Source organism: Bos grunniens, chromosome 3 (assembly GCF_055505025.1).
Source record: "Bos grunniens cultivar Pamir isolate PY7600 chromosome 3, Bosgru_T2T1.0, whole genome shotgun sequence".
Classification (NCBI taxonomy): domain Eukaryota; kingdom Metazoa; phylum Chordata; class Mammalia; order Artiodactyla; family Bovidae; genus Bos; species Bos grunniens.
In genome coordinates, this window is record NC_141167.1 from 78,119,819 (window position 1) to 78,145,884 (window position 26,066).

General features: G+C 41.4%; 1 protein-coding gene across 6 annotated transcripts in view; it reads left to right on the top strand.

The window, feature by feature from the left end:
• Window positions 1-480: 480 nt before the first annotated feature.
• SLC71A1 (solute carrier family 71 member 1) overlaps window positions 481-26,066 on the top strand; it is a 53,419-nt gene continuing 27,833 nt past the window's right edge. Inside the window, exons 1-4 of one of the 6 annotated variants that reach the window (XM_086391412.1) lie at window positions 481-700; window positions 3,576-3,640; window positions 4,922-4,990; window positions 20,586-20,681. Coding sequence is in view for 2 of the 6 variants with exons in the window: in XM_086391408.1 (XP_086247534.1) it covers window positions 617-700; window positions 20,586-20,681 (180 nt within the window). In the remaining 4 variants the exon portion in view is untranslated. Of the gene's footprint in view, window positions 701-3,575; window positions 3,641-4,921; window positions 4,991-20,585; window positions 20,682-22,517; window positions 22,664-26,066 lie in introns of all 6 variants that reach the window. The other 5 variants (XM_086391414.1, XM_086391410.1, XM_086391413.1 and 2 more) reach the window with 5 other exon arrangements.

The window sequence follows — 26,066 nt, forward strand, 5'->3', positions numbered from 1 at the left end:
CCCGGTATCCCTCAGCCGCCGCCCGTGCCACCCAAATGAAAACTCATTTTATCTCCACTCTTTCAGTTACCCACAATTTATGGAAAACGATTTCAACGTCTCCTTCGGTTCCAGTGTTTGTCAGAACACAGCGGGAGTCAGCCCTGATAGCTGAGGACGCCTGGTTGAAATTCCAGTATAACTGTATATCAGCAGTATTTCCTCGAGTATCTAACATTCAGAAACTTAAAATTCTTCCTCGGTTAAGGGCTCTATCACGGCCCCCAGCGCCCCGGGTTGCGGTGAGGCCTGAACGAGTGAAGGGCAGAGGGCTCCCTACACAGGCAGCCCGCCCGCAGGTGGCCCCTTCCGCGCGCCGCCCGCTTCCCTCCCGGCCTCCCTCCCGGCACCGACCGCCCGGCGGCCGAGCAGGCGGGGCGCGTCACGTGGGCGGGGCGGGGCGCACTCGTCGGCCGATCGCACGATGTGACGCGCCGCCGGAGGCAGGCCGGGCCCTCAAGATGGCGGCGGGTGCCCCGAGCGGCTCGGCCCGGCAGTAGTAGCGGGACGGCACTCGCCGCTGGGGCCGGCCGCCCCGGGAGTGGCTGCAGCAGCACCAGGAATCGAGGATGGTAAAATGACCCAGGGGAAGAAGAAGAAAAGGGCCGCGAACCGCAGTATTATGCTGGCCAAAAAGATCATCATTAAGGACGGAGGCACGGTGAGCTGGGTACCGAGCCGGGGAGTGTCGGGCCGGATCTCTTTTCTGCTCCCGACGCGGCCGTCTACAGTCGCCCCTGACTGCCCCACCGCTCCCGGGGGGCCAGTATCTCGGGCTCCCGGGTCTTTCCTCTCTCGCCCCGGCCTGCGACCTCCGGGGCACATCCTCCCGGATGGAGAAGGCTCCCGCCTCTCCCGCACCTGCCGCCCTGCCCTCCGGCCGCCGCTGGAGGCCCTGCGGCCTCGAGCCTACGCGCGCCGCCGCCGCGGGCAGGAATCGACGCCGGGCTCCGCCGCCCGCCGCGCCCCTCGCCTTCGCAGCCTCGTCAGCGCCGTCCAGGCCCCGCGAGGCGGTGGCCGCTCTCTGGAAGCGGCCGGCAGCGACCCTGCCCTCCCGTATGCTGCTCCCGGGGTGGCATCTGGCGCTGCGACCCCACTGGGGCCCCGTAATGCGCTCGCCCCCTTTCTCCACGCCGTTCGGGATCAGTGCTTCTGCTCTCGGCTGCGTCCGGTGCGGTAAACACTGTCCGAAGGTGGGCTCTGCTCCTCGCCGTCCTCTGTCGGGACTGTGCCGGAGGACACCCGGGGCCTAGACTTAAGTGTGTAGTTTTAAAAGAAGAGTTACCACCCTCTTGTTTTAAAATCACCTGGTGTATTTTAAAACAAGAATACTCGATAGAGTTGATCATGGCCTGAGCGTTAGAAGACCTTAAAAAGGAAGACAGATTGAGGACGAGAAAAATTTTTTTTTTGCTTTTTAGAAATAGTGTCATCAAAATCAACTTTAGGCATTATGCTGCTGTTAACCGGCAGGGGAGATAGGCCTTTTAATTGAAAATAACTCACTTTTTTTTTTTTTAATGCTGAAAATTCCTCGTTGCTCCTCTCTGGTCTTTGCTGCATTCTTTAATATCAAGTTCTGAACTAGAATAGAAAAGTGAAAGTCATTTCACTTTTTCGAGAAATGTGCAGGAATGGTTCCTTTTATTCCATGTTTGTTTGGAGCCCTCCATTGCTAGCACAGTGCTAAATGTGTAATTAGGCCACCATTGAGGATTTGCTAAATTAATTTGAAATCATTGACAACTTGGTTTGGACATTTCAGAATATGGCCCAGTCAGTATGCTAAAATTTAGAAAGCCTGGGACATATGTAGCAATTACATTATATACCTTTGAAGGTGAAAGTGAAGTTGCTCAGTAGTCTCCAACTCTTTGTGACCCCTATGGGCTGTAGCCTACCAGGCTCCTCCGTCCATGGGATTTTCCAGGCAAGAGTACTGGAGTGGGTTGCCACTCCAGGGGATCTTCCCGACTCATGGGATCGAGCCCTGGTCTCCCGCATTGTAGGCAGACACTTCACCGCTGAGCCACGAGGGAAGTCTGTATACTTTTAGTAACTGTCAAATCTATAGATGTCGTAGCTTTGACATTTGGTGAAAAAAGAACCTTTGAAATTCAAGTCCTCAGATCTCATGTTTTAATTAAACATTAAAAACATTTGATTACATCAGTTATGAATTGTCAAACTTGGTTAGAACTTCATTGATGGGAGAGAAATGGCTTGAAAAAACACTGGTGCCTTTACCAGTCATAAGGACTTAATATTTTAATTTCTTCATACAATCAACAAAATAGAAGCAGCAAAGAATTGTATTTTGTAAAAGCAATTAATATTTAAGATTAATATTGTTTCTAAAAGAGAAGCTGTGTTCAGGAAGCATACCTCCTTTTTCCTTGTTAAGTTCTATTTTGTTACCTCTCAAGTTTTTTTTTAACTCACTTTATAGCAATTAAATCTTGTGAGATTTAGAACAGGTTTTTGGAACAGGTTTTTGTTTTTGTTTTTAATCTTGGTATTTATTAAAGTTGTGAATTTATAGTTTCCTTTTGGACACAAAACACAATTTTTACCCCAGCAGTAGGTTTTTAAGAGGGCATAGAGAATAAATGAATGTTTCTTTTGAGGGATGTGTGCATGGGGGTGTCATCATTTGTCATTTTTGTGCCCTTATGCTGCACTTTCCATTCTCAGAGCACTGGACACCTCTTTAGAATAGGGACTTCGTTTATGCATCGTTTAATGCCACAGGGCCTACTGTGTGAATTTAAAGTGATAAAAACACATTTAGAGTGATTTTTAAAAATGAGTAGCACATTATAAAGATCATTTTTTAGTGTAATTTTATTCATTCCTATATATAATTAGGGGATATTTCTGTTTCTGGACGTGCCAGGGTAATTTTTTTACACTGTTTGTGTTTTAACCTACTCTAGCCATAAGTGAAAATGCATATAATTATTATAGTCATAAAAATTGTTTTTAAATCACATTTGTTTTTCTTCTCTACTTAAAATTGATCAGATTACTGTTATGAACACCTTGGTGTCTGAGGCTGTATGGTCATACATGACAATCTCTGAACAGTGTTTCACATCCCTGGCCAATGGTACTGACCTGATCCCCTTCCATTTTCTTCCTAGTGTTCAACAATGTTAAGATTATTTTGCTTTGTCCCCTGCAAATGGCATCTTTTTAAGCTTGATCAGCCAGTTGTAATGTTCGTAAAGCAAAATTAGTAATGAGTTGTTAATGATTTATCAAAAACTTAGCACATGTTTGTTGTAGTTTTTAACAGTTGAAGAAGTGAACCTTTCTAAACAAGCCAGGTTAATCATAAGTTACTAAATGTTTTTCTTTTCTTGAAATTGTATTTCAGTTGGCTCTGAAGCCTAGGTAAGACTAATATGTTGTCTATTTGAGTAGTATGCAATTAAGGTACATCATATGAGTGTGTGATTCTGTATCAGGAGTTCTTAACCTGGGTTTGTTTACCCTGAAGTTATTTGTAAAATTTTCTTTGTACATCTCTCTAGGGAAATTCCATAAAGGTTTCATACTTCCTGAAAGTTTAAGAACAGTTGTTTTGTATGAAAACAACGTAAGTAACTAAAGAATAGTTTCACAGGTTAAATTAAATAAATATTTACTGGGCTTCTCTGGTGGCTCAATTGGTAAAGAATCCTCCAGCAATGTAGGAGACATGGGTTTGATCCTGGATTGGGAAGATCCCCTGGATGAGGGCTTGGCAACCCCCTCCAGTATCTTTACCTGGAGACTCACCATGAACAGAGGAACCTGGGGGAGCTACAGTCCATGGGGTCGCAAAGAGTCAGCTACGACTGAGCGACTTTAACTGTCGGGTATCTAGTGAATACCATTTTACTGATGAAAGTAACTGTGATGTTATTGGTGAATTTGCTTTTGGAAGCATTTACACGTAGAATTGGGCTTCCCAGGTGGTTCAGTGGGCGAGGAATCTGCCTACTATGCAGGAGATGCAGGAGACATGGGTTCGCTTCCTGGGTTGGGAAGATCCCTTGGAGGAGGGCATGGCAACCCACTCCAGTATTCTTGCTGGACTATGCCATGGACAAGAGGAGCCTGGTGGGCTCCATGAGGTCGAAAGAGTCGGACACTACTGAAGCGATTGAGCAGGCACACATAGGATTACTGGGTTTAGTTATGTTTTAATGTATGTAACATTTTGCTACATCTCTTATTCATTGCAGACCACTGAGGAGAGTTAAATTAAAACTGCATTCTGACATTTTAGAATGCTTCCAGTTTTGTTGTTAAATCATTACTATGTTTTGTTGTTAGTCACTAAGTTGTGTCAGACTCTTTGCAACCCCGTGGACTGTACATCACCCCACCCCACCCCCAGGCTCCTTTGTCCGTGGGATTCCCCAGGGATGGAACCGTGTCTCCTACATTGGCAGGCGGATTCTTTACCACAGAGCCTCCAGTTTGTTTATAAGTATTCTTGGTAGAGCCTAAGAGTTATTTACGTGAGTTATTTGTATTAGCAAAGATAGAAATTTTCCTTATGATTTTTGAAGTTTGCTTGTTTTTTATTCTGATTTTTATTGTTTTGTGAATACAGAGACTACATCTCTGATAAAGTGAAAATATGTGGATTTTTTTCACAAGTGAATTGGTAAAATGACTTTAAAGATCAGATAGAAAGTAAAGCACATGTGAATTGATTTATTAGAAATACCTGACAAAAGTAGAATTGACATTTCAAATATGCCCAGAGATGCAGAGTACCAGATTTTTATTCCTGATTTCTCTGATTTTAATCACAATAAATAGGAGTCAAAAACCATTTCAGAAGTCTGGCCCTAAGCTCTGATCCTTTGCACTCTTTACCTGCTAGGGTGACTGAAGGAGTTGCAGAATAGCTCTCTGAACCCCCAGAGAGCAGCCACTGGTTTCTAGAGTGAAGGTAAGCCAGGAAGGGGGCCATGGTGCCTTTCAAAAAGCAGTTGTTCTTTGATATCACTAGCCTTTGCCTAGAATCTTCAAGTTGTACACATGTCCATGGCAAGCTTGTGGCAGGCAGAACCATGGATGATTTACCTGTCTACCTCTGTGAGTCAACACTTGCTTTAGGGTAGTAAATGAGTAAGCAGTTTTCTCCATTTGTATTTCCAGTTTGTCTTACTATAGTTTGAAAACCTGCTTCCCATTATCATCTGTGGAAATTCACTTATAGTTGAAGTGTTGAAGTTTAGGAAAAAGAATAGTTTTTCTCCAAAATCATTCTGACAAGTATATATGATTTAAATTTTCAATTATTTAAAAGCTCAAGTTGTCTTTTAGCATTATTTTGAATTGGAAGTGTCAGTTAAAGTAACAGTTGACCATTTCAGCCAGGGTACATATATCAGGATCCCTAAAATGGGTTCATCTCTTTCAGTGCCAGATCACAGTAGCTTGTTCTTAATAATGGCTCTATTTTCTCAATAGTGTATAAATACAGTTATGAATTCTACCACAGGAAATACTTCTTAGGGAGTCTTTAGCAAGAGGTGGTCAATATTTCATCACTTAGCTATATAAATTGAGTAATCAGAGTTCACACTAGGACCATTCTTGAGCTCTGTCCTAGACATTGGTGACAGTTTGAGTTTTGTGTTAATGGTTTTGTGTTTTGTTTTGTTTGTTTTTAATTTTATTTTACCTTTTTAGTGAACTTTGTAGTTATTTCAACTGTGTAACCCATTCCGTGTTCATGAGGATAAGCATTTAATGTAATGATTATTTATCTTGATTTAGCAGCCAGCCACATATTTTCCTCTTAAGAATAGAGAGTGCTGCAATGGATTGTCATGTTACTTATCTTTTCAAAATTTATCTCAAAACAGTACAATCATGGGACTTCCTCTGGTGGTCCAGTTGTTAAGATTCCGTGCCAGTACAAAGGCTGTGGATTGGATCCCTAATTGGAGAACTAAGTTCCGTGTGCCATGTGGTGTGGCCAAAGAAATAAAAAGCATATGTAGCAATAACAATCTTAAGCTTTAGATCTTTTTAAATTTTTTTAAGAGTAAAACTTGATCTCACTATATTCTTGTCGAATATTTATAAGTGTATTTCATTCTATTTAGGAGCAGTCTAACCCATACCTCTTCACTTCTCTGATAATATACAAATATTGAATAGCTCTTTAAAATTGATCATAACATGTCAGTAAGTAATTTTAAAGTCTCACTGCAAATTAAGCCAAAGTGAGTTAATTAGTATGCATGCTTGCCAAGTCACTTCAGTCATGTCCCACTCCTTGCAACCCTATAAACTGTAGCCTGCCAGGCTTCTCTGTCCATGGGATTCTCCAGGCAAGAAAACTGGAGTGGGTTGCCAGGCCTCCTTCAGGGGACCTTCCTGACCCAGGGATCCATCAAACCCACATCTTTTCTGTCTCCTGCATTGGCAGAAGGGTTCTTTACCATTAGCACCACCTGAGAAGTCCCTTAATTAGTATAATAGTGTCTTTACATGTTTACAATGATTTATACCTTGAGGAAATTAAGGATCAGTTTTCTTTTTGTGACAGATGTAATGAAACTTACCTTGCCTGATTAAAGTCACAGAAAATAAGAAAACACACACAACATGATACCAGATACTAGCAGTAAAGTCTTATTTCCTCCGGTTATTCCAAATGTGCCAGGATCCTATGAGAGCATAGGATTACAGTTACAGTATTCTCTTTAGGAATTGTTTTTTTTAGTATTCGTCCATGAAAAGTTCCAGGTCTTAGATGTCTGTGATTAAGCATTTTTGTGTGTATGTGTACACACAAGATTTTTACATTATTTTAGTTATGTTTCGTTTTGTTGTCAAGTTAGTTATGTTTTGCTCAGAGAAAATGCAGGATTTCTTTCTGAAGATTTGTTTTATCCTTATTATTGTTTGTTTTTGTTTGTTGTTGTGGCCACACTGCGAGGCATGCAGGATCTTAGTTCCCCAACCAGGGATCGAACCCATGCCCTCTGCAGTGGAAACACGGTGTTGTAACTACTGGTCCTCCAGGGAATTCCCATCTTCCTCATTCTTGATTAGTAGCTTCTCAGTATTAAATTTTAAGTTCAAAATTATTCTTCTTCATACTTTATTTTGTTTTTTGTCATTTTTTTCCAACTTTTGAGAATTTTCAAAACTACAGAAGAGTTGCAAAAATAACATAATGAATATTTATTTGGCTATCCCAGAGATTCATGATTCAACAGTTGTTCACATTTTGCCGCATTTGTTTTTCCTTTCTCTGTGCGTGTTTTTTCTTTTTTCTTTTTTTTCTGAACCATTTGAATTAGTGGTAGACATCATGATACTTTATCCCTAAAAGGATCACCTGAGAATAAGGATATTTTTCCAGTAGTCATGAATGGATGTGAGAGTTGGACTTAAAGAAATCTGAGTGCCGAAGAATTGATGCCTCTGAACTGTGGTGTTGGAGAAGACTCTTGAGAGTCCCATGGACTGCAAGGAGATCCAACCAGTCCATCCTAAAGGAAACCAATCCTGAGTATTCACTGGAAGGACTTATGCTGAAGCTGAAACCCCAATACTTTGCCCACCTGATGTGAAGAACTGTCTCATTTGAAAAGAGCCTGATGATGGGGAAGATTGAAGGTGGGAGGAGAAGGGGATGACAGGATGAGATGGCTGGATGGCATCACTGACTCAATGGACATGAGTTGAGTAAACTCCAGGAGTTGGTGATGGACAAGGAGGCCTGGCGTGCTATAGTCCATGGGGTCACAAAGAGTCGGACACAACTGAGTGACTGAACTGAACTGAGTTGAACCACATAACTACAATATAATCACCACGTTCAGAAATTTAACATTGATAAAATACTCTTGGGTAGTATATAGTCCATAGTCACCTTTCCCCAATAGTCCTAATAACTACTTTATAGTCTTTTTTTGGATGTAGAATTATTACGTTTAGTTGCCATGTATCTTCTGTCTAGATTAGCTTTTTGTTTGGTTTTTAAGCTTAAAATATATCAATTGATTTTTTTTTTAAATAGACCATTTTGAAAAAAGAGCCTCAGTTTTGCTTATTCTTATGCTTTTCTCACGTGGTAATATCCATTTAACAAGTAGGATTATAATGCCCAGTTACTAGTGGACTTAGTTCTTTCTCCTGGCCAAAAACCTGTATAAATCCCTGATTCATTGATAGGACTGTAACATAAGTTATTACAGTCAATATTCTCCATAACAACTGCTGGATTCATAAACTCGTATTTATTGGGCAATTATGGACTTGGAATTTGAGAATTAGATGAGGATTTAGGTAGGAAATTAATAGTTTACCCCCTAATTGGTAAGAGAGGTAAAGTGACTTACTTAAGTCATGTGATAGCTTAATGACTCTCTTGATAAGGGTTATCTAATCCATGAGCATGAAATACCCTTTCCATCTTAGGCATTGGGCTATGCAGAGAGATACTAAAATGGTTAAAATTGGATCCCTACTCCTAGATGAATAACAGTTTGTGATGATAATACATGCGTCCATAACCACCGAAACTAGTATAGCTCCAGACTTGAGCTCTGCAGTTGCCTGGATTGACCGCTCCATCTCTTACTTGCTATATTGGACTCTAAAGTGGAGACAGTAATATGTAACTTGAAAGGATAGGAGGGGTAAATAAGACTATGAATGTAAATCATTATAAGTCTTCAGTGATTTTTATTATTTTAATCTCATGTGTATGCACAGTAAACCCATGTGAGAGATGATACAGTATTGAACAGTGGGATATCAGAGGATGTGTGTGTGCGTGTGCTCAGTCACTCAGTTGTGTCCGACTTTGTGACCCCATGGGCTGTAGCCCGCCAGGCTCCTTTGTTCATGGGATTCTCCAGGCAAGAATACTGGAGTGGGTTGCCATGCCCTCCTTCAGGGGATCTTCCTATTCCAGGGATCCAACCCACGTCTCAGGCATCTCCTGCATTGACAAGCGGATTCTTTACCTCTACGCCACTTGGAAGCCCCATCAGAGGATAGAGGATGGGGAGAAGTTGCAAATTTCATTAATGGATGTATTGCCCTTTTAACAGTGTTTAAATACAGTAACCTTATACTGAATACCTAAAGTAATAGGAAGAGGAGACTTACAGAGTAATTCATTTCTGCACACACTTACTAAGCACTTTTGTGCTGTACATGTATTGCATGCTCTAGATTGTAGAAGAATAAAGCGTAGGGCCTGCCTCAGAGAGCTGAGCACGAGAAAGGTAAAGTTTAGGTTAGATAAAATGAAACAGATACTTTACAAAGCAAAATGCAACTGTAAAAGTTATCAAGTGTTAAAGGATAGAAGAATAAGTAGATTTTTAAAAGGCTTAGCCAAAAGCTTACGTGATGAAATGAAATATGAAAGTATGCTTTGAGAAATGGGAATTAGATTGGAGAGTGGATTCAGGGTTAAAGGGGTTTGTCCCCTGACTTCTGAGTTGAAGTTAGAGGTGACTACCATGGAACCATGTCTCATGCCTCCATAAGAAAGAAGTTACTCAGCTGAATGGACTTTTGATACAGTAATAATTATGTTTTTAGGTGGAATATCTTAGCATTTGGGGTTGGGTATGTGTTAGTTTATCCAGAATTTTTCACATTGTACCTCTTTAATTCCGTCAAGAATCCTCAAATATCTGTTGATATGATCTCATTATACTGAACCTTGTACTCTTGATGCTATAAAGATAGTCAGATATTTTCCCTCTAACCTGGCTGTTAACCCTCTTGCCCTGGTCTTTCTCCTCAGGCCATGACCTTTGTATTCGTTCCAAATTGTCCTGGAATTTTGATTATGGATTGCCATGCCATTAAACCTACCAGCCTTATGTCAAAAGTCCTACCTCGAACTTTATGTAATTCCAGACTAGCAAAATATTTTAAAAATTTGTCAATTTTATTAAGATCTTATATTACTTTTGAATTTATTTAAAACAGGATAGATATATATGTATATAATAACAGCTCTCAAAATTACCAGTCCCTTGGGGCAAGGAACTGTCTCTCCCCCTGCCCTGCTTTAAAATATTGGATTAATCAAGAAGTTTCTCCAGTTTTTTCCATACCATCTTACACATACACCAACACACACTTTTTTCTCCCACCTCTGGGGACATATGAGTGAATGGCTTAGGAGGGCCAAGCATATACAACTACCTATCTTTTTCCATTCTAGTTTTACACAGTAGTTTTTCTCTTAGATAAATAAAACATTTTCCTCTTATTTAAAGTACAATCATGCCTATTAGAAAAGATTTAGAAAACTCAGAACAATAAATAATTTTATGTCACTTAAAATCACTACCTAATATAAACACTATTAACGTTGAGGTTTTTATTTTGTTTTTCATAGTTGAAATTATTCTACATACACAATTTTATATCCTGCTTTGATTTTTTTTTAATTTAACATTGTCATAAACATGTTTACATGTCATTATAGATTATCCATAAACAGTTTTTGGCTACATATTATTCTATGATTTATATACCATGATTTGATTATAGGATGTATAATTAGGTTGAACATTTAGATTTATATATTTCCTCCTATAAGTGACGCTGCTATGAACATCTTTATGGTGAAACTTTTTCTGAGTGGTTATTTCCGTGATAGAATTTTATGAGCTGTTTTATAAATTGTTTATATATTTTATAGTGTCTTAAGTGCTTTTGTATTGGTTTTCATGAATGCTTTACCTAGTTAAGATATTAATCTTTTGCTGTTTCTCGCATCTTACTTTGTTTTCTTTAAATTCAGCTAATGCTGTCCACTGGAGAAGGCAATGGCACCCCACTCCAGTACTGTTGCCTGGAAAATCCCATGGATGGAGGAGCCTGGTAGGCTGCAGTCCATGGGGTCGCTAAGAGTCGGACACGACTGAGCGACTTCACTTTCACTTTCCACTTTCATGCCTTGGAGAAGGAAAGGGCAACCCACTCCAGTGTTCTTGCCTGGAGAATCCCAGGGACTGGGGAGCCTGGTAGGCTGCAGTCCATGGGGTCTCACAGAGTCGGACACGACTGAAGCGGCTTAGCAGCAGCAGTAGCAGCAATGCTGTCCACAGTTTATTGTGATCCATATAGTCAAAGGCTTGGGCGTAGTCAATAAAGCAGAAATAGATGTTTTTCTGGAACTCTCTTGCTTTTCCCATGATCCAGCATATGTTGGTAATTTGATCTCTGGTTCCTCTGCCTTTTCTAAAACCAGCTTGAACATCTGGAAGTTCACGGTTCACATATTGCTGAAGCCTGGCTTGGAGAATTTTGGGTATTACTTTACTAGCGTGTGAGATGAGTGCAATTGTGTGGTAGTTTGAGCATTCTTTGGCATTACCTTTCTTTGGGATTGGAATGAACACTGACCTTTTCCAGTCCTGTGACCACTGCTGAGTTTTCCAAATTTGCTGGCATATTGAACGCAGCACTTTTACAGCATCATCTTTCAGGATTTGAAATAGCTCAACTGGAATTCCATCACCTCCACTAGCTTTGTTCATAGTGATGCTTTCTAAGGCCCACTTGACTTCACATTCCAGGATGTCTGGCTCTAGATCAGTGATCACACCATCGTGATTATCTGGGTCGTGAAGATCTTTTTGGTACAGTTCTTCTGTGTATTCCTGCCACCTCTTCTTAATATCTTCTGCTTCTGTTAGGTCTGTACCATTTCTGTCCTTTATCGAGCCCATCTTTGCGTGAAATGTTCCCTTGGTATCTCTAATTTTCTTGAAGAGATCTCTAGGCTTTCCCATTCTGTTGTTTTCCTCTATTTCTTTGCATTGATCACTGAAGAAGGCTTTCTTATCTCTTCTTGCTATTCTTTGGAACTCTGCATTCAGATGCTTATATCTTTCCTTTTCTCCTTTGCTTTTCGCTTCTCTTCTTTTCATAGCCTTTGTAAGGCTTCCCCAGACAACCGTTTTGCTTTTTTGCATTTCTTTTCCATGGGGATGGTCTTGATCCCTGTCTCCTGTACAGTGTCACAAACCTCATACCATAGTTAATCAGGCAATCTATCTATCAGATCTAGGCCCTTAAATCTATTTCTCACTTCTACTGTATAATTGTAAGGGATTTGATTTAGGTCATACCTGAATGGTCTAGTGGTTTTCTCCACTTTGTTCAATTTAAGTCTGAATTTGGCAATAAGGAGTTCATGATCTGAGCCACAGTCAGCTCTCGGTCTTGTTTTTGTTGACTGTATAGAGCTTCTCCATCTTTGGCTGCAAAGAATATAGTCAGTCTGATTTCGGTGTTGACCATCTGGTGATGTCCGTGTGTAGAGTCTTCTCTTGTGTTGTTGGAAGAGGGTGTTTGCTATGACCAGTGCATTTTCTTGGCAAAACTCTATTAGTCTTTGCCCTGCTTCATTCCATATTCCAAGGCCAAATTTGCCTGTTACTCCAGGTATTTCTTGAATTCCTACTTTTGCATTCCAGTCCCCTATAATGAAAAGGACATCTTTTTTGGGGTTAGTTCTAAAAGGTCTTGTAGGTCTTCACAGAACCGTTCAACTTCAGCTTCTTCAGCGTTACTGGTTGGGGCATAGACTTGGATTACTGTGATATTGAATAGTTTGCCTTGGAAACGAACAGAGATCATTCTGTCGTTTTTGAGACTGCATCCAAGTACTGCATTACAGACTCTTGTTGACCATGATGGCTACTCCTTTTCTTCTGAGGGATTCCTGCCCGCAGTAGTAGATACAATGGTCATTTGAGTTAAATTCACCCATTCCAGTCCATTTGAGTTCGCTGATTCCTAGAATGTTGACATTCACTCTTGCCATCTCTTGTTTGACCACTTCCAATTTGCCTTGATTCATGGACCTGACATTCCAGGTTCCTATGCAATATTGCTCTTTATAGCATTGGACCTTGCTTCTATCACCAGTCACATCCACAGCTGGGTATTGTTTTTGCTTTGGCTCCATCCCTTCATTCTTTCTGGAGTTATTTCTCCACTGATCTCCGGTAGCATATTGGGCACCTACTGACCTGGGGAGTTCCTCTTTCAGTATCCTATCATTTTGCCTTTTCATACTGTTCATGGGGTTCTCAAGGCAAGAATACTGAAGTAGTTTGCCATTCCCTTCTCCAGTAGACCACATTCTGTCAGATCTCTCCACCATGACCCGCCGGTCTTGGGTTGCCCCACAGTCATGGCTTCCTTTCATTGAGTTAGACAAGGCTGTGGTCCTAGTGTGATTAGATTGACTAGTTTTCTGTGAGTATGGTTTCAGTGTGTCTGCCCTCTGATGACCTCTTGCAACACCTACTGTCTTACTTGGGTTTCTCTTACCTTGGGCATGGGGTATCTCTTTGTGGCTGCTCCAGCAAAGTGCAGCCGCTGCTCCTTACCTTGGACGAGGGGTATCTCCTCACTGCCGCCCTTCCTGACCTTCAACGTGGGATAGCTCCTCTAGGCCCTCCTGCACCTGCGCAGCCACCGCTCCTTAGACATGGGGTTGGTCCTCTAGGCTGCTGCTCCGGCCTCGGGCGTGGGGTAGCTCCTCCCGGCCGCCGCCCCTGGCCTCAGACGCGCGGTAGCTCTTCTCGGTAGTTCCTGTGCGGTCGCAGCCTGGCAGTCTCGCCGCTGCCCCTGACCTCTGACGTGTGGTAACTCCTCTTGGCCGCCGCCCTTCGGGCATGGGGTCCTCGCGGCTTCTGCCCCTGATCTAGGACGTGGGGTAGCTCCTCTCTGCTGTACTTAGTGCACCGGTCGCAGCTGCCCGCGCTTCTGTGGATCACAATAAATTGTGGAAAATTCTGAAAGAGATGGGAATACCAGACCACCTGACCTGCCTCTTGAGAAATCTGTATGCAGGTCAGGAAGCAACAGTTAGAACTGGACATGGAACAACAGACTGGTTCCAAATAGGAAAAGGAGTACGTCAAGGCTGTATATTGTCACCCTGCTTATTTAACTTCTATGCATAGTACATCATGAGAAACGCTGGGCTGGAAGAAGCACAAGCTGGAATCAAGATTGCTGGGAGAAATATCAGTAACCTCAGATATGCAGATGACACCACCTTTATGGCAGAAAGTGAAGAGGACCCAAAAAGCCTCTTGATGAAAGTCAAAGCGGAGAGTGAAAAAGTTGTCTTAAAGCTCAACATTCAGAAAACGAAGATCATGGCATCTGGTCCCATCACTTCATGGGAAATAGATGGGGAAACAGTGGAAACAGTGTCAGACTTTATTTTTTGGGGCTCCAAAATCACTGCAGATGGTGACTGCAGCCATGAAATTAAAAGACGCTTACTCCTTGGAAGGAAAGTTATGACCAACCTAGATAGCATATTCAAAAGCAGAGACATTACTTTGCCAACAAAGGTCCGTCTAGTCAAGGCTATGGTTTTTCCTGTGGTCATGTATGGATGTGAGAGTTGGACTGTGAAGAAGGCTGAGCACCGAAGAATTGATGCTTTTGAACTGTGGTGTTGGAGAAGACTCTTGAGAGTCCCTTGGACTGCAAGGAGATCCAACCAGTCCATTCTGAAGGAGATCAGCCCTGGGATTTTTTGGAAGGAATGATGCTGAAGCTGAAACTCCAGTACTTTGGCCACCTCATGCGAAGAGTTGACTCATTGGAAAAGACTCTGATGCTGGGAGGGATTGGGGGCAGGAGGAGAAGGGGATGACAGAGGATGAGATGGCTGGATGGCATCACTGACTCGATGGACGTGAGTCTGAGTGAACTCTGGGAGTTGGTGATGGACAGGGAGGCCCGGTGTGCTGCGATTCATGGGGTCGCAAAGAGTCGGACATGACTGAGCGACTGTACTGAACTGAACTGAATTCTGTCCATGTTTTTTCTGAAATCAATATGCCTAAAACGAATTAATGTTTTATTCTTTCCCCTCTCCTCACTGTCCAGCTGACCAGGCAGAAACTGAAATCTTTCATCTTTGATCTTCTCTACCCTCTTCTGCTACATCTAGTCATCCCCAAACTGAGTCCTTATACTTTCTCAAATATTTTTTGTATCTATACAGTTCACTCCATCCCCACTACCTCTGTCTTATTTGTCTGATAAGTTTTCCCAGCACTGTCCTTGAGTGATTAAGTATGCTTCACTTGAAGCAGCCACTTTTAACACACTTATTTTCTTCTAGGCTTTTGGGTCCATGTGTGTATTTATACACATTGTCATGTAATTATCATCTTACTTTTTATTATCATTTCCCAGTTTTCTAAGAAACTCAGGTGTTCTTGAGATACGTCTTTTATATGACAGAAGGATTTCATGGTCACATTTGGAAAACAGTGCATACTGTAGCTTTCTGGAGATTCATAATATGCATTAGTGTGTTAAAGGCCCTCAGAAGTTCTATGTATTCTAATAGGTATTGAATATATGTGATGAACAAAACTAGTTTGGAGCTTATGAAATCCTACGGAGTTTTTTCCTAACCTTGTCTTACTATCCTTGCTGTGTTTGGTACTGGGCATTATTCTTTCCTCTCTAAAACTGCTCCTTTGTCACCTGTGACACTGAATTCTCTTGATTCTCCTGATAGTTCTTTCATGGCTCCTTCTTTATTTTAATGAGTTCCTTTTCCTCTGCGCTATACAGTAGACCCATGAATGTGGGTTTGAACTGTGTGGGTTCACTTATATATGGACTTTTTTTAATAAATACATACTACATGGTCTGCAATTGGTTGAATCTGCAGATGGGAGAGCCTGGATACAGAGGGCTGGCTGTAAATTTACACATGGGTTTCTGACTGTATGAGGCCTAATGCCCCTAACCACTGTACTTGGTGATTCTTGACTAAGCTAGTCCACCTGTCATTTCACACTTTGTCTCACCTACTCTGGTGGTTTCAAACGTCATATTTGCTAATGACTAATTGTTTTAATCAGCCCTCAAAGGACAATAGAAATGTTTTAAGTACAAGGGCTATCTCTTATATAGAATCTGAAGTAATTTTGAGCCTTCTGGGGAAGACAAGCTAGGAAGCTACCAGCCTCCACTAGTAGACAACCAAGCTAAAAACAAGTCGTCTTGACTCTCCCTCTCACATTTGTCAGATTCTCTCAGTTTCAAATCCTGAATTCTCATATCCATTTCCTCCCCTCCAGCGTCCATGCCTCACCCCTATTTCATGCCTTCATCATCTCTTGTGTGAACTGACTCAAATAGCTTGCTTCTGCATGCGGTTTGCTGTTCAGTTACATCCTTTAGAAAAAAAATCACCATGTTGTGTTGAAAAATGCCAGTCTCATCACACAATTCTCTTGCTTAAATACCCTTAAGTGGTTTTCCTGTATCTCTAGAGTGAAGACAAGAACCTCCTTAACAAAGGATAGAGCGGTCTCTTCTGTCTTCCCTTTACCTTTAACTGCCATGGCTGTTGTTTACTTCATCTGCATTTTTTCCTCTAATGTAATTGTCCACACTACTTCATTGTCTTGCAATAACCTTTTCTTGGTTCCTAACTTGTATGAATTAACATCGCTTTTATTGCAGTTTTGTATAAGCAGGTGATTATAATGAGACTTCTTCCTCTCTAGACTGAACTCCTTGAGATCAAGGAGTGTGTTTTACTTCTAGCATCTCTGGTACTCTGTGTTTGTTGAATGAGTCTTGTATAAACTCATTCCTCGTCATGGTCCTTCAGCACTTATGTCTCCCAACTCCCACCCCACCTCTGTTGAATCTAATTCCTCAGCTGCAGGTTCTACTAAGGGAGTTTCCAGGTACCTAAATTCTGCAGGTTGGGAGAGACGTCTACTTTTTTCAAATGATGTAGCACCATTTGAGTACAGAGTACAGAGAAATCCAAACCAGAGTACAGAGTACAGTGTACAGAGAAATCCAAACAGTGTTAATATTTTGCACATAAGACTGAATATGTTGAATATGTTGCAGGAAGAGGGACCCCTTCTAGGGTCCAAGAGTGTATGTTCTTGTCTAACACTGGAAATGAATTGTCTGAGGAGACACACGTGGTGACAAAGTAAGAGATTTTATTGGGAAGGGGTGCCTAGGCAGAGACCAGCAGGGTCCGAGAACCCAAGAAAATTGCTTTGCCACCTGGCTTTCGGTCTTGGGTTGTTATGGTGATGGGGTTTGTTTTCGGGTCATCTCTGGCCAGCCATTCTGACTCAGGGTCCTTCCTGGTGGTCATGCATCGCTCAGCCAAGGTGGATTCTAGTGAGAAGGACTCTCAGGTTGGTAGGAATCAGGGGCTGGTGTCTCCGTTCTTCTTTTGACTTCTTGCAAATTCTTTTGATTGGTGATAACTTGTTAGTTTGCATTCCTTACCAGGACCTCTTTGTTAAGACAACTCATGCAGGTGACTGCTATCTTGCCTGGCCAGGGTGGCTGGTGTCAGTCAGTGTTTCCTCTAACAAATATATTTTTAAAACTTACATATGATATTGTTATATGTATTGATTAAACTTGTTTTTCTGTTACACAAACTTGTCAGTGGAGACCGAGTTAATGTTACAGGTCATTTGCATTTCTATCAATTTAATATTGTCTTTAGAAATACAAAATCCAACAATTGAAGTAATTTTTTTAATATAATTTTATTTACTTATTTTTGGCTGTGCTGAGTCTTAGTTGCTGTGCAGGCTTTTCTCTAGTTGCTACACGAGGGGGCTACTCTCTAGTTGCAGTTGACAGGTTCTCATTGCAGTAGCTTTTCTTGTTGTGGAGCATGGGCTTTAGGGCATGCAGGCTTCAGCAGTTGTTGCTCCTGGGCTCCAGAGAACACACTCAGTATTTGAGATACATGGGCTTAGCTGCTTCACAGCATGTGGGATCTTCACAGATCAGGGATCAAACTGTTTTCTTCTGCATTGACAGGCAGATTCTTTACCACTGAGCCCCTAGGGAAGCCCTGAAGTAATCCTTAAGATACCTCTAAGCCGCAGTGTAAAATACTGCTAGCAGAAGCAAAAGGCAAAGGAGAAAAGGAAAGATACACTCATCTGAATGCAGAACTCCAAAGAATAACAAGGAGAGAGAAGAAAGCCTTCATCAGTGATCAGTGCAAAGAAGTAGAGGAAAACAATAGAATGGGAAAGACTAGAGATTTCTTCAAGAAAATTAGAGATATCAAGGGAATGTTTCATGCAAAGATGGACACAATAAAGGACAGAAACTGTATGGACATAACAGAAGCAGAAGATAATAAGAAGAGGTGGCAAGAATACACAGAAAAACTATATTAAAAAGATCTTAATAACCCAGATAACCATGATGGTGTGATCACTCACCTAGAGCCAGACATCCTGGAGTGCGAAGTCAAGTGGGCCTTAGGAAGCATCACTAGGAAGAAAGTTAGTGGGGGTGCTGGAATTCCAACTGATTTATTTCAAATCCTATAAGATGATGCTGTGAAAGTGCTGCGTTCAATATGCCAGCAAATTTGGAAAACTCAGCAGTGGCCACAGGACTGGAAAAGGTCAGTTTTCATTCCAATCCTAAAGAAAGGCAATGCCAAAGAATGTTCAAACTACTGCACAATTGCACTCATCTCACACACTAGCAAAATAATGCTCAAAATTCTCCAATCCAGGCTTCAACAGTATGTGAACTGAGGACTTCAGATGTTCAAACTGGATTTAGAAAAGACAGAGAAACCAGAGATCAAATTGCCAACATCCATTGGATCATTGAAAAAGCAAGAGAGTTCCAGGAAAACATCTACTTCTGCTTTATTGACTACGCCAAAGCCTTTGACTATGTGGATCACAACAAACTGTGGAAAATTCTGAAAGAGATGGGAGTACCAGACCACCTTACAAGCCTCCTGAGAAATCTATGCAGGTCAGGAAGCAACAGTTAGAACTGGACATGGAACAGCGGACTGGTTCCAAATTGGGAAAGGAGCACATCAAGGCTGTATACTGTCAACCTACTTGTTTAACTTATATGCAGAGTGCATCATGCGAAATGCTGAACTGGATAAAGCAAAAGCTGGAATCAAGATTGCCGGGAGAAAAAACAATAACCTCAGATACGCAGATGACACCACCCTTATGGCAGAAAGTGAAGAGGAACGAAAGAGCCTCTTGATGAAAGTGAAGGAAGAGAATGAAAAAGCTGTACTGAAACTCAACATTCAAAAAGCTAAGATCATGGCATATGGTCCCATCACTTCATGGCAAATAGATACGGAAAGAATGGAAACAGTGACAGACTTATTTTCTTGGGCTCCAAAATCACTGCAGATGATGACTGCAGCCATGAACTTAAAGACACTTGCTCCTTGGAAGAAAAGCTATGACCATCTAGATAGCGTATTAAAAAGTGGAGACATTACTTTGCCAACAAAGGTCCATGTAGTCAGAGCTCTGATTTATCCAGTAGTCATGTATGGATGTGAGAGTCGGACCATTAAGAAAGCTGAGCACTGAAGAATTGATGCTTTTGAACTATGGTGTTGGAGAAGAGTCCCTTGGACTGCCAGGAGATGCAACCACTCCATCCTAAAGGGAATCAGTCCTGAATATTCATTGGAAGGACTGATGCTAAAGCTGAAGCTCCAATACTTTAGGCATCTGATGCAAAGAACTGACCCATTGGAAAAGACCGTGATGCTGGGAAAGATTGAAGGCAGGAAAAGAAGGGGAGACAGGATGAGATGGTTGGGTGGCATCACGAACTCGATGGACATGAGTTTGAGCAAGCTCCAGGAGTTTGTGATGCACAGGGAAGCCTGGTGTGCTGCAGTCCATGGAGTCGAAGAGTTGGACATGACTGAGCAACTGAACTGAACTGAAGTGTAAAGCTGATTTTGTATTGTCTTTCTTGGGTGTATCAAACCCAAGATCTCTCACATACTGCTCAGAACTTTTCTGCTTTTGAATCATGTTGGTATCTGTTATGATTCTTGCAACATAATTCATTTATGTTTTGGAATCAGTGCAGTAGTCTCATAACTTTCCTTAGTTTTGCCCCCTTTTAATCTATCTGTTACACCTTGCCAGGATGATATTTTCTGAAAACTTTGATCTGATCATGAGCCTTACTTAACATCTTTTAGTGGCTCCCCATTGCCTTCAGAATTGAGCAGACTCCTTAGCCTGGAAGTTAGCCCTGTGTGCCTCTAGCTGGTCTCTCAGTACTCTGAGTACGCAGCCCATGCTCTGGGTGTACTGAACAGTAGAGTCCTGTGATTCCCGCTCTCAGGCATTACCACCATTGCACAAAAAGCTTCCTTGACTGCTGCTCTCCTCCTGCCCACTCCTACTCCTCACCTACCTCCTTTCCATCCTTTCAGCCTTCCTCCTGGAATGTTCTGACATTCCCATCCCCACCCTGGACTTCTGTTCCCATTGCACATGGTGTTTAAATAATGTATTTATTTGTTTCTTTGTCTGCCTCCATCATCTTGAGGACAGGGATAGTGAACGTCCTGATGTTTGGCAGAGTACCTATTGCATGTATGTTCTCCATGGATATTTGTCGACTGTTTGTCTACTGTTGGTAATTCTGGAGTACACTGTTAACTTTTCAAACTCTTGTTTTTGTAGCCTCAAGGAATAGGTTCTCCTAGTGTTTATCATGCAGTTATCGTCATCTTTTTGGAGTTTTTCGCTTGGGGATTATTGACAGCACCCACCTTGGTGGTAAGTAATCCTTTAACTTATTTTTCACTGACTTTAAAATCTTTTTTCTTCAATTTGGTGGGTGGGGAATGGCTTTTTTACCTTTCCGAGGTTAATTCTCCCCCCAGTGTCGTCAGCCCTTTAGTGTACTGTATTTTACTGCTTTAGTTGTCTTTTCCAGCTTTCACTTCTCCCTTTTTCATAGGGCTTAGGTGGGTGTGATTCGTCTGATGAATACTGGACAAATTTAAGCGGGGGCTCAGTCCCCACTCTGTGTAGAGTGGAAATGATTCTTATACAGGCTTAGGAAAAATGATGTTTAGCCCTGAATCACTCAGCATTATCATTTTGAGATTCATATCTCTAGTTACATTTTCAAAATATAAGTTTCTTTTAGTTTAGGCCAAGTATCTAGAGGTGGCCATCTAGGAAGGTCATTCTTTCTATATCCCTAAGCTGATTTTGCTCAAATATTCCCAGGTTTAGAATCGTAGAAAAAACTTCTCTGTAAGATTGAACATCTTAGGTAATAGCTAGTTTTCTCCTATCAGTATAGAGGAGAGGAATGGAATGAAGGAAGAAGTAGTTACAGTAGAACTCTGTAACATCTTGAAAAGTGTAATCACAGCTTGCCAAATCCCAGAAGAACAGATTTTTAAGATAACTTTAAAGAGATACTTTCTTATATTTTCAAGAACTTGTGTGTAGATAACCAAAAAAGACTTTTATAAAAAGTTTATTATAAATAAATTGAATGATCATATAAGGATAGTTTAAACTAGTCTAAGAAAATTTATGTTCCATATTTCTTGACATGTTTATTATATGGTTATATAATCATTACTGTATCTACATAAAACACTGATGTCTAACAGTTACTTTGAATATACAAGGCATATTTATAAATACTGCTAAAACAAGTTTCAAAAGAAAATGAAATCTCAAATAAATATAATTCCTTTTGTAATAAACCATGCTTTGCAAGTTATGGCAGTTCCCTGAATGAATGACAGTTCCCTGACATATAATTTTAGGAATTCTGATTTGATTATGTTTTGAAATCCTTTCTTTTTTAAAAAGGAAACAACTCATTTACCTGTAATGGGCGATCAGTTTTACATAAATGAATTTTCAAACTCATTGATATGTGACATTTAAATGTCTGACTTTTTTTTAATTTAATAATTTCTGATGGGAATTTTTCAAATAATTTACACATTTCCTGCTGTCATAATCCATGAGCACTGATTTGAAGCTTAATCATATGATGCAGGTTCATTATGACATTTGTATGTACATTATACTGTAATAACCTGATGTCAAGTGCTACTGGGGTGCTATAATAACTGTTCTCTCACAGTGTTTAAATGTTTGTTTGTTTGGTTGCACTGGGTCTTTGTTCCTATGTGTGGGCTTTCTCTGTTTGTGGCGAGCAGGGGCTACTCTTGGTTGTGGTGCCTGGGCTTCCCATTTTGGTGGCTTCTCTTGCTGCGGAGTGCAGGCTCTAGATACACAGACTTAAGTAGTTGTGGTTCGAGGGCTCTAGAGCAAGGGATTGTAGTTATGGCACACAGGCTTGGTTGCTCCACAGACTGTGGAATCTTCCCAGGCTACAGATCGAACCCATATCCCCTGCACTGGCAATTAGATTCTCATCCACTGTACTATATTAGCTTTCTAATATTACAGTGTGCTTATTTATAATCTACCAATTTAGCACATCAGTCTCTCTGGCTGGTGTTTAGTTTAAAGGACTTGAGCTTTGTAATAGCAAACAGTTTGTATATATTTATATTATGATGAGTCCAGGCACAGTCTTAAGCACTATAAATACATTTTTATTATTAATCCTTAAAGGATTTCTTTGCAGCTGAAGATGGCGAAGCTCTACACAGTCAGCAAAAACAAGACCAGGAGCTGCCTGTAGCTCAGATCATGAACCTTCTTATTGCAAAATTCAGACTTAGATTGAAGAAAATAGGGAAAACCACTAGACCATTCAGGTATGACCTAAATCAAATCCCTTACAATTATACCATGTAAGTGAGAAACAGATTCAATGGATTAGATCTGATAGGCAGACTGCCTGAAGAGCTATGGATGGAGGTTTCTGAAATTGTACAAGAGGCAGTGATCAAGACCATCCCCAAGAAAAAGAAATGCAAAAAGGCAAAATGGTTGTCTAAGGAGGCCTTACAAATAGCTGTCAAAAGAAGAGAAGCGAAAGGCAAAGGTGAAAAGGAAGGATATAACCATCTGAGTGCTGAGTTCCAAAGAATAGCAAGGAAAGATAAAGCCTTCATCAGTGACCAATGCAAAGAAATAGAGGAAAACAATAGAATGGGAAAGACTAGAGATCTCTTCAAGAAAATTAGAGATACCAAGGGAAGAAATTTCACGCAGAGATGGGAACAATAAAGGACAGAAACAGTATGGACCTAACAGAAGCAGAAGGTATTAAGAAGAGGTGGCAAGAATTCACAGAAAAACTATACAAAAAAGATCTTAATGACCCAGATAACCATGATGGTGTGATCACTCACCTCAGTTCAGTTCAGTCTCTCAGTCATTTCCGACTTTTTGCGACCCCATGAATCGCAGCACGCCAGGCCTCCCTGTCCCTCACCAGCTCCCAGAGTTCACTCAGACTCACGTCCATCGAGTCAGTGATGCCATCCAGCCATCTCATCCTCTGTCGTCCCCTTCTCCTCTTGCCCCCAATCCCTCCCAGCATCAGAGTCTTTTCCAATGAGTCAACTCTTCGCATGAGGTGGCCAAAGTACTGGAGTTTCAGCTTTAGCATCATTCCTTCCAAAGAAATCCCAGGGCTGATCTCCTTCAGAATGGACTGGTTGGATCTCCTTGCAGTCCAAGGGACTCTCAAGAGTCTTCTCCAACACCACAGTTCAAAAGCATCAATTCTTCGGCGCTCAGTCTTCTTCACAGTCCATCTCTCACATCCATACATGACCACAGGAAAAACCATAGCCTTGACTAGACGGACCTTTGTTGGCAAAGTAATGTCTCTGCTTTTGAATACGCTATCTAGGTTGGTCATAACTTTCCTTCCAAGGAGTAAGCGTCTTTTAATTTCATGGCTGCAGTCACCATCTGTAGTGATTTTGGAGCCCCCCAAAATAAAGTCTGACACTGTTTGCACTGTTTCCCCATCTATTTGCCATGAAGTGATGGAACCAGATGCCATGATCTTCGTTTTCTGAATGTTGAGCTTTAAGCCAACTTTTTCACTCTCCACTTTCACTTTCATCAAGAGGCTTTTGAGTTCCTCTTCACTTTCTGGCCTAAGGGTGGTGTCATCTGCATATCTGAGGTTATTGATATTTCTCCCGGCAATCTTGATTCCAGCTTGTGCTTCTTCCAGCCCAGCGTTTCTCATGATGTACTCTGCATATAAGTTAAATAAGCAGGGTGACAATATACAGCCTTGACGTACTCCTTGTCCTATTTGGAACCAGTCTGTTGTTCCATGCCCAGTTCTAACTGTTGCTTCCTGACCTGCATACAGATTTCTCAAGAGGCAGGTCAGGTGATCTGGTATTCCTATCTCTTTCAGAATTTTCCACAGTTTCTTGTGATCCACACAGTCAAAGGCTTTGGCATAGTCAATAAAGCAGAAATAGATGTTTTTCTGGAACTCTCTTGCTTTTTCCATGATCCAGCTGATGTTGGCAATTTTATCTCTGGTTCCTCTGCCTTTTCTAAAACCAGCTTCAACATCAGGAAGTTCACGGTTCATGTATTACTGATGCCTGGCTTGGAGAATTTTGAGCATTACTTTACTAGCATGTGAGATGAGTACAATTGTGTGGTAGTTTGAGCATTCTTTGGCATTGCCTTTCTTTGGGATTGGAATGAAAACTGACCTTTTCCAGCACTGTTGAGTTTTCCAAATTTGCTGGCATATTGAGTTCAGCACTTTCACAGCATCATCTTTCAGGATTTGAAATAGCTCAACTGGAATTCCATCACCTCCACTAGCTTTGTTTGTAGTGATGCTTTCTAAGGCCCACTTGACTTCACATTCCAGGATGTCTGGTTCTAGGTCAGTGATCACATCATCATGATTATCTGGGTTGTGAAGATATTTTTGGTACAGTTCTTCTTTTTGGTACAGTTCTTCAGCGGTTAAAGCGTCTGCCTGGAAGGTGGGAGACCCGGGTCAATCGTTGGGTCGGGAAGATTCCCCTGGAGAAGGAAATGGCAACCCACTCCAATACTCTTGCCTGGAGAATCCCATGGATGGAGGAGTCTGGTAGGCTACATACAGTTCATGGGGTCGCAAAGAGTTGGACAGGACTGAGCAACTTCACTTTCACTTTCACTTTCACTCAAGGGTGGGGTTGCTGATAACATTAGGACCTGTACTCCTTTAATCTCATCCAGGGTAAGTTTCTTGATGAGTTTATCGGGTTCCTTTTGTCTGGCCTCAGGTGGTCTGTGCTGTGGAGAATGCTGACATCTTCCATTTGTTGGGTTTTAAATCTATAAAATGACTTCCCTGGTGGCTCAGACAGTAAAGCATCTGCCTACAATGAAGGACACCTGGGTTCAATCCCTGGGTCAGGAAGATCTGGAGAAGAAAATGGCAACCCACTCCAGTATTCTTGCCTGGAAAATCCCATGGACGGAGGAGCCTGGTAGGCTACAGTCCATGCCATTGCAAAGAGTCAGACACACTGAGTGACTTCACTTCACTTCAAATCTATAAAAGAGCTTAAAGATATTAATTTGTGTGTCTATAAAAGAGCTTAAAGATATTATTACTGATTTGGAACCAGAACCCTGCTCCAAGGCTTACTATTGTTTTCTGGTTTTTGGTCCCTTAACTCTGCATCCCTTCCCTTCCTGGATTGGCAACTGTTTGAATTCACCCCATGGAACTCAGGAAAGGTCATGAAGACTGAGCAGAAAGGCTCCCCAGGTCCAGGAGCCTGTACACTGTCCTGCTTGGTTTCAGTAGTACAAATGAGGAAATTAAGGATTACAAGAGTTAAGCAGCTTGTTGTGTTCCAGTTCTCAGTCTTGGAGAACACTGGCAGTAAGTGTTCTACCTAAAACCCATGTTTTAGGTAGCTGAGGTTATTGGCAGCCCAACCACTAACTAAGTAGAGAGATTTAAATATTGACTAAACTATGCAAGCCATCGAAAAAGTTTTTTGTGATGATCCCATAATTTGTGTAGCTGTTTTTTAAATTCATTTCTGGTTTATATTTTTTTCAATATCTCAACTTTTTGTCTAATTTTGATATCATTTCTTTTCTAATTAGAAAGAGATTGTCTTCTTTAAGAACAAGGAAGAAGTCCAGTTATTTAATATAAATAACTTACACGTTTTTTCATAGCTGTGGGAAAACTGTGCTTAGTATATTCTTAACTGTTTTTGT